Genomic DNA, 8,293 nt, shown 5'->3' with positions numbered 1-8,293 from the left:
CCTGGGTGTCACCTCCCCTGGGTGTCCGGGTCCTTAGCCGGGAGCTGCAGACCCTGCCGCGGGCTGTGTGTGTTGAGCTGGGGTCCGGGGCTGGCACACCCGAGCTTGTCCCGGGTGCCCTCTGTCCCGGGCTGCGGTGGCGGGATCGCCTGGCCGGCGCTGGCTGGGAGCGGGAAGGTGGGCAGCAAGGGAAGGGTCTCACCTGGCTGTGCCCATCTCACCTGGCTGCTGGTTCCATCTCTCCTCTTCACTCTGCCCAAGTCCGTGGCTCACGTCTCTCACGCTGGGGTCCCCAGGGCGTTCTGGAGCTGCTCGCAGGCCAGCAGGTGCTCGGGAGCGGTGGCCCCTGCGCCTGGGAGCTGGTGCTGACCCGGGCACACGGGTCGGTTCTTGTCCCCCCCGTGCAGGAGCTGACTCTGCGTCGGCCGACCCCTTGGTGCTGGAGCAGTATGTCGTGGTGGCGGACTACCAGAAGCAGGAGAGCTCCGAGATCAGCTTGTGCGTGGGCCAGTTGGTGGATATCATTGAGAAGAACGAATCAGGTACAGGGATTTTGTCATGGCAAAGGGCCTCTGGTCTACTCTGCGTCGAAGAGCAGGGGCAAGAACAGCAATCCGGTGTTTTCAGCGTTTTCCTAATAGGACCTAAGTAAAACAGCCTCTCAGCACCTCACAGGGATGTCCTTGGATGGCCAGCTGAGGTGGGATGTGGAGGAGGCAGCTTCAGTCTGCCGGCTGTCTGCTCAAGTGTGGACTTAGGGCTGTCTCTAAAGCAAGGGTCTGATTACTTGTGTGCTGAGCCCCAAGCACCGTCCATCTTTTACAGTCTCTACTTTATGCTTCTTCATGCTGAAAAACTTGGCTAATGGGTCCTGAGGGCAAAAGCAATTCCAAGAGTTCCTGGACTTTCTTTATTGCTGGAGGGAGACCCTCTCGTGGTGCCAATGAAACCCCCCACTGTGCATTTGCAGTTCCTGCTTCTGAGCACAAAGAAGCACCCAGCCAGGGCAGCAGGGCAGGACTCGCTTACTTTAAAACTTACGCTTGCTCTTAACCTCTGTGAAGGGATGGAGGCCTGTCGTGGGCCCACCTTCTGGACTGCGTTGTGAAGGGGAGTTTATTCCTTGAAGTGAACAGAAATTACTTGGTGGGGTTTAAAGATAAATTGTGAAAACAGGTTTTAAAATTCTGGAGAGCTGGTCCCCAGAGGGTTAGTTGCAACAGTGGCTATGTTTGAGAATGAGGACGATAAAGGCAACCCCAAAGCAAGTGAAACCTATTAGCACAACCAGTTCAAAAGCTATGGCAGATAATTTATTTATCAAATGTCAGCCCTGGTTTTCACTTCCACAGAGGTAGCTGCTGATTCCCTCCCCGACAATCTAGTTGTCTTTCTAAATGACTCACTGGTGAGATTCTGAGGATAATGCTCAGTCTTTATTTTTTTCCCCCTAAAGACACAAATAGCTTGTGCTTTTAATAACGGAGGAGCATACATTTGTTTTGATTGGACAACCAAGGTGGCCCAGAACTGCTTGTGGCCACTATGGAGCTGGTGAGGTGTCCACTGGGAGAGCTCATGTTTTAATCCTCCATTTGCTCTTAGCTTTTAAAATTTGCTGTTTCCACAAATGTAAAGAAGGCAAGAACGCCGCAGGAGTCAGCTATCAATTCGCAGACAGTGTATTCATCTCTGCTAATTAGTCTGGGCTTACTGACCCAGTCTGAGGGAAAATGAACCATGAAGGGAAAAAAAAACAAAGGAAAGCAAATGTGGTGGCTGGAGCCACTCAGGTGCCAGAGCCCCTCCTGCCTTTCGTGGGGAGGGAGCTGTACGCCGGGGTATCGCTCGGCTGCGGTTCTGCCGTGGTGCTGTCTGGGCTCCCTTTCAGATAGCGCTTGGCTGTGTTGCTCTGGGGTCACCCCAGCTTCCCGTGTAGGCAGCAAGGACGGGGCAAACCCCCGCCCAGACTCACGGTTTGGGGGAGAAAGAGAGCTGCTGGCTGATGGGAGCCCTTGGCTGAGCCACCTGCTGTTTTTTTTCTCAGGCTGGTGGTTTGTGAGCACATCGGAGGAGCAAGGCTGGGTGCCAGCAACCTGCCTGGAGGCCCAGGATGGTGTCCAGGATGAGCTCTCAATGCAGCCTGATGAAGGTGAGGAGCTGCTGGAGACATCTGCCCCAGTTTCTTCCTGATGAACTGCACTGAGCTGCTTGCAGGAGTGCATAGCTCACCCCAACTTGGGCAGGGCACGAGCCTGGGGAAGGACAAACCCACATATGCTGCTCAGTCGTGTCTGCCTGTAGTAGTCCTGCCTGCCCAGCGCTCTACTCCAGTGTTGCAGCAGCAGTGGGGCAGCCAGGTGCTGGTGCTGTAACTGCTGGCCTTCCTGCTCCCACACATAGGGGCTGGTGGTGCCACCTCCAGGGAGCACTCAGTCCTGCCATCCCCGTGCCTCCATTAGGCCCCAGGGAGCTGTTTTACCTGAACTGGAGGAAGAGCAAAGCTTTGGTCCTAGAACAATTCATTTATCTTCTAAATCAATGCAGAACAAAGAGCATGCATGAGCTCACGTGATGAGAACAGCAAGGCTGCAACCTGAAATGCCCCTGGAGAACATCTCTTTCCTGTTGAGCACTGTACACTCAAAGCGGTGCTGTAGCTGGCTCAGCCCCTTGTCTGGGGAGGTGGAGGTGGGAGGGGGCTCACACTGGAAAGGGCTCCCGGAGGGCTCCAGGTGAGTACAGCCTCTGTGCCACTCTCTGGCCTCAGCCTTGTCTCCTCTTGGACCTGAAATGCCACCTCCTTATGCCCTCTCTTGTCCTTCTCCTGCTTCCCCGACATGCTCTTCTCAGTCCCATGGAGATACTGGTCTCTGCCCAGGCACGTTGGCCGCCGTCGGACTCTTGGGGACTTGTACACCAGTGGATGGGGCCAAGGTGGACTTCATAGAGACTTGTTCAGCTGTCCATATGTTGTGCTTGGAGCCTTGTTGTCTGCATGTTTGTTTGCTTTGCATGTAACAAACCCTGCTTGTGTCGGTCCTCAATGTGTGCCATACGTGCTACTCAGCGTTCCAGTAGGCCCACTCATGTCCACTCTCTTTCCTCTGTCAGCTGGTCCTTCTCACTTTTCAAGGCTTGTTTTGGTACAGAAGCTGGAGTTTCTGCTTTCCCCCAACAGATGTATGCAGACTTCTTGCAACTGCTGCCTTAGTTCCTGCAAGAGCAACTCCTCTGAGCCCTGGCCTTGGGGTTGGTGGCTCAGATGGGGTCAGGAGGAGAAGAGACAGCTTGATTTTGCTGGATGTGACAGGACATTTTCTGCTTTGACTCATTTGTATGAAGGGGGTGGGAAATGTCATTCAAGGGTAGTGCTCCTACAAGATGACAAATCCAGGAAAACCTGCATGATGGGGATTTATGAATGTCCAGAGGTGTGAGGTTTGGAGGTGGACTTTTCCCAAAATGGCCTTTGCTCTGTTGGGGCATTGCATAAGCACAGGCAATTGCTTTCCTGCATTGCTTCCAGAGAGGAGAGAACTAGGCGAGGGAGAAGGGTGGATAGATGGACCTGTTTGTCTGATGTGTTGTCCACATGGCTGTTAGATGTTTCCCCTTCCTCTTGAACAGAAGAGCATCCATGTCCCTGCTTATCATCACGTGGGGCAGTGGACAGGACATCAATACAGCTGGGTTTGTTTCGAAATACATTTCACTGGCATTTCTCTTATGAATGGTTGTGCATCTCTGTGTTTGCACCTGTATTACAACAGGAATTGACGTTATATAAAGCATTTGACTGTTCAGCTGAGTCCAGGTTTCCATAAAACAATATCTCTGTGAAACTGGACTTTCTTTCCAACAGAGGAGAAGTACACCGTTATTTACCCATATACCGCAAGAGACCAGGATGAAATGAACCTGGACAAAGGAGCTGTGGTGGAGGTGATCCAGAAGAACCTGGAGGGCTGGTGGAAAATCAGGTACTGTCACTAGTTCTTCTTTTTCCCTGGTACTGCAGCTGGAACTGTGCAGAGCAGAGACCAGATGTGCATGGCATGTAGAGTCCAAAGGCAAGTCTAGGGGACTGGGAGCGGCAGAGTACCAAAACTCATTTGTCTCCAGCCCTACAAAATAAGGCTAGCTGATGTTCAGGGCTTCACCCAAGCATAGCTGTGGTTAAACATCTTTAAAATAGCCCAGTTTCCTGTGTTGGGAGTGGACTGTGTCACGGCATCACATGCCCCAGCAGTGCATGGAACCAGTGGGAGAGCTTTCCTGTTACATCATGTGCTGCTGATAGGAAAACCAGTGAGTGTCCAGGGGCAGGCTGGATCCGCTGGCTGTGTTGGGAGGCTCCTGCAGAGCGGGGCTGTTGTCTGGGCCAGATCTGCTGTGTGCAGGGTGTGCTGAGGCCAAAGATCCCAGATCGTCCTGAGCTGATACTTGTTTTCTCCTGGAAGCTCATTTTCTCTTGTCTGTGGTCTAGCGATCGGCCAGACTTGAGCAGGATGGGAGCACATGCTGCAATTTTCTTAACCTTCCATTGAACCTCTGGGCTGGGCAGCAGCCAAGCCCCAGAAAACGTCCATTGACTTTTTAAGCAGGGGCGAGCTGCCACAAGAGCTCTAAAGGCAATTCCAAGCTCAGTAGCTGGTGCCATGTGAGAACAGAGGCTGCAGCCCAGCCAGCAGGGAGAGTCTCTGATGCTGGCGAGGGACCCTCCAGCATGGCAGGGAGACTCTGCGGATGTGGTTTCTCAAGCAGGTCACGGGGCTGGTTTCTCTCCCAAACAGCGCAAATTTAGAGCAGGGGAGGGATCCAGGCAGAGGGCTTGTGCTCTCTCCAAAAACCAGGTACATGAATCCTAGCAGCGGTGCTCTGGTTTTTGCCTCTGCTTCTCCTGTGAGTGTGATTCATTCCTGAGCTGGGGCCACTGCTGAGGTGAAAAGGAAATCAGGCTTCGTGCCATCCTCGGCCCTTGGCCCGCTGGCTCCGGCCGGCTTGGATGCAAGTCATGGCTGGAGCTCTCTAGGTGCCCACGTGCCACAGAGGATGATGCACGGCCAGCTCGTTTTGCCCAGATCACACAGGACCTTCAGTCAGTGTGTGTCCTGAGCTCTCTCTGGAGATGCCCGATGGCTCCTCGGGTGCAGCGGGTTGCTCCTTCGGGCAGGGCTGACAGCTTTGCGGGGGCTCTGCATGGTGACACTGCCATTGTTGCCGCTGCAGGTACCAGGGCCAAGAAGGCTGGGCCCCAGCCTCCTACCTCAAGAAGGGGAATGGAGAGATGTTCTCACAGAAGCTGGGGCCAGGCTCCTCTGCTCATTCGTGTGCCTTGGATCTGGACGGCATCTCCCGGCAGCAGGCCGTGGCAAGCCGGGAGAAGGACGGGCTGGCCGGACAGAGGGACGGGAGACTCGACAGCCGCGCCCTGCCCGGTGCCGACACCCGACGCAGTGAGTGCTCAGGCCTGGGAGGCCGGCGGGGCTGGGGTGTCGGCACAGACTTTCCTCCAGGCTTCTGGACAACGTAACGAGGGGGGAGAGAGGCAGAGGGCTTGCAGGTGCCGTGAGCTCTGCAGCAAAGGCTGGAGGTGACGGTGCACAGGCGGATGGGGCATGAGCACAGTGCTGCCCAGGGACCTGCTGAGGGTCAGCAAATGGGAAGGGGGCAATCCCACCCAGACTTGGAGATGCTCTCCTCTCAGAAGGTGGGGCATTTTTTAACCCCTCTGCAGGCCAGGTTTTCTGGGTCAGGCCTGTAATGAAAAACCAATTTCATGTGGTGACCTCAGCTGCATTTCCCAGCAGCACCTGATGGTGTAAAGCTGGCTCCTTTTCCAGTGGGAGGACCTCAAAACCTCAGTGACACATGCCACACAGGGTACCAAGCAGACAGGTTCCTCCTTCAGCTTCCTTGCCCATGGAGCAGGCTTGGTCCTTGCCTTCTTGTTTTCTCTTTCACTTGTCTTTTGTGAACAAAGGTGATCAAAAGCCAAAAACTCAATAGCATCTGAAATTTTTCCTCCACAGAGTCACCAAAGATGAGGCAGAGACCTCCTCCTCGCCGAGATCTCACCATAGTAAGTGCCAGCTGATGTAGGAGAGCAGCAATGACAAAGGGAGTCAGAGAGGAGCACAGAAAGGGGCTCTGGTCACCAGTTATTCTTTTCCTGGGCTGTGCTCTTGGTCAAGGCTGGAGTACATGTGCCACCTCCCTGCTGTCTTAAGACTCCTCATTTTGCATGTGTTTTCTAAATGAACTTTTGGGCAGTCTGTCCTGCAAGGCTGGGTTGCCAGTGGGAGGCTGCAGACCTCTGGAGAGGGTGACTGCTGTCAGCAGGAGCTCTGGTGCTGAGCAGTTTTCCACTCAGCCTGGGAATGGTTTGTGCTGGTAAGGATGCTGCATGGGCACAGCTGATCTCCCTGGCCTGGCTGTGCTGGCCCAGGTCTCCACAGCTGGTGGGCTGTGTGTATGTTGTGTCACACCTTCTATAGAAACATGCTGATGGGATCTTTTCGTTTTGGTTTTTTTTTTTGTCATAGCCACGTGGTTTGAACCTGCCTAAACCTCCTGTCCCTCCTCAAGTGGAAGAGGAATATTACACCATCGCTGACTTCCAGACCACTATACCTGATGGCATCAGCTTCCAGGCAGGGATGAAAGTAGAGGTGAGACTGTCATCTTCCCTTCCCACATCTTCACATTAGTGCAATGGTCCTTACTCCCATTGCCCTGGACCCGTTTCAGGCAGGAGCTCCCTTTCCAGGCAGGAGAGATCTTCTCACCATGGTGTTCTGGGTGGAAACCTGGCATGGGGGTGCATTGGTAGTCTCTGTGCACTGTTAACAATTCAGGACTCTGGATTGAGAGTGGGAGAGTGGGATATTGTGGGAGAGAACCTGTATGAGCTCTTGAGACTTTGGAGTCCGTGGTTCTCTTGCTGGCCTCCTGTCCCCCAGGTGTGGGAGCTGTATTGTCTGAGCTAGTGGAAATTACAAGCACTTCCAAGCAGGGGTGGAGATGGTGGGGTTTTTTTCTTATTTAGGCCAGGTGTAAAGTAAGAAGTCCTTCCAAAACTGCTTCCCTAGAACACCCACTTTTCCTGGCAGAATCCCTCTAGCAGATGTGATTTTGCTTTCAGACTGTAAGCTGTGCCTCTCTAAGAGGATTTGTCCTTTATGGCTGCCCCAGTCAGCTCCTCCAGGTCCCAGCCCCACTTCTGCAGCTCGCAGGGGCGGGACGTGGCCGATCTGTGCAGAACGGGTGCCGGTTAATCGCTCCCACAGTGCCACGCAGTGGCCACCGCCGGTACCCAGCATCCTGCTCCTGTCTCCTGGCCGGGATGGTGACAGCTCAGCCTTAGCTCCTTGACATGGCCAGGTCTTTCCTCAGGCCCGTGGCATGCAGGTCCTCTTCCTTGACAGAGGTCATTAGCAGGTTCCCCTCCTGTTAGGATACCAATGCTGTGAGTACATGCATTTTACCAGGACAGGGAGCCACTGAGGCCATGTGCCACCCTGACATCATTTCAGAGACACTCAGCATCCCCTCTTGTGCAGGGAGGGCTCCTCCATGGATGTCTGAGGTTTCCTCTCCTCCTGGCAGGTTATTGAGAAGAACCTGAGCGGCTGGTGGTACATTCAGATTGAGGAGAAGGAAGGCTGGGCCCCTGCCACGTTCATCGACAAGTACAAGAAAACCAGCAACGCGTCCAGGCCCAACTTCCTTGCTCCGCTGCCTAACGAGATGGCCCAGCTCCGGCTCGGCGACGCCCCGGCTGACGGCAGCGCCGGCGAGGAAGCCACCGGACCGTGCCGACCTCTGCCAGAGGCTCCTCCTAACGGTGCTGACTGTGGTGGGAAGTGGGCCAAAGACTGGAAGGGGAAGGAGGCTCCTGAGAGCGGCGACCTGGCATTTGCTGGTGGGTATGAGGAGATCTCGGACCGCGACACAGAGGAGAAGCCCAGCTTGCCGCCCAGGAAGGAGTCCATCATTAAATCAGAAGGCGAGTTGCTGGAGAGGCAGAGGCCTCCCCCCAAGCCCCCAGGCATGATTTTGCCCATGATCCCACCCAAGCAGTCTGCGGCCCCAAAGGACAGCAAGAAACCTGAGCTGAAGCCAGAGAAGGGTAAACTCTTCCAGCTGAAAAATGAAATGGGATTGGAATGTGGACACAAGGTGTCAGCCAAGGAAGTAAAGAAGCCAAACCTCCGGCCCACTGTCAAGCCAACCAAGCCAAAAGCTGAGCCTGTGAAGGACAAGCCTGAGCCCCTTGACCAGAATCCGT

The 8,293-nt window shown here is 54.5% G+C and overlaps 1 protein-coding gene across 1 annotated transcript in view; it reads left to right on the top strand.

Moving 5' to 3' along the window:
* Window positions 1-407: 407 nt before the first annotated feature.
* The window catches only part of SH3PXD2B (SH3 and PX domains 2B), a gene marked incomplete at its 5' end in the record, with an annotated part of 8,967 nt that continues 1,081 nt past the window's right edge, over window positions 408-8,293 (top strand). The window contains 7 exons of the mRNA XM_008943210.1: window positions 408-542; window positions 2,048-2,152; window positions 3,866-3,983; window positions 5,233-5,459; window positions 6,036-6,085; window positions 6,549-6,674; window positions 7,612-8,256. Of these exons, the coding sequence (XP_008941458.1) occupies window positions 408-542; window positions 2,048-2,152; window positions 3,866-3,983; window positions 5,233-5,459; window positions 6,036-6,085; window positions 6,549-6,674; window positions 7,612-8,256 (1,406 nt within the window). The remainder of the gene's footprint in view (window positions 543-2,047; window positions 2,153-3,865; window positions 3,984-5,232; window positions 5,460-6,035; window positions 6,086-6,548; window positions 6,675-7,611; window positions 8,257-8,293) is intronic.

Source organism: Merops nubicus, unplaced genomic scaffold (genome assembly GCF_000691845.1).
Source record: "Merops nubicus isolate BGI_N331 unplaced genomic scaffold, ASM69184v1 scaffold36876, whole genome shotgun sequence".
In the NCBI taxonomy this organism is placed as follows: Eukaryota; Metazoa; Chordata; class Aves; order Coraciiformes; family Meropidae; genus Merops; species Merops nubicus.
The sequence above is the reverse complement of the archived record's forward strand: the minus strand, read 5'-3'. Positions and strand labels throughout refer to the sequence as shown.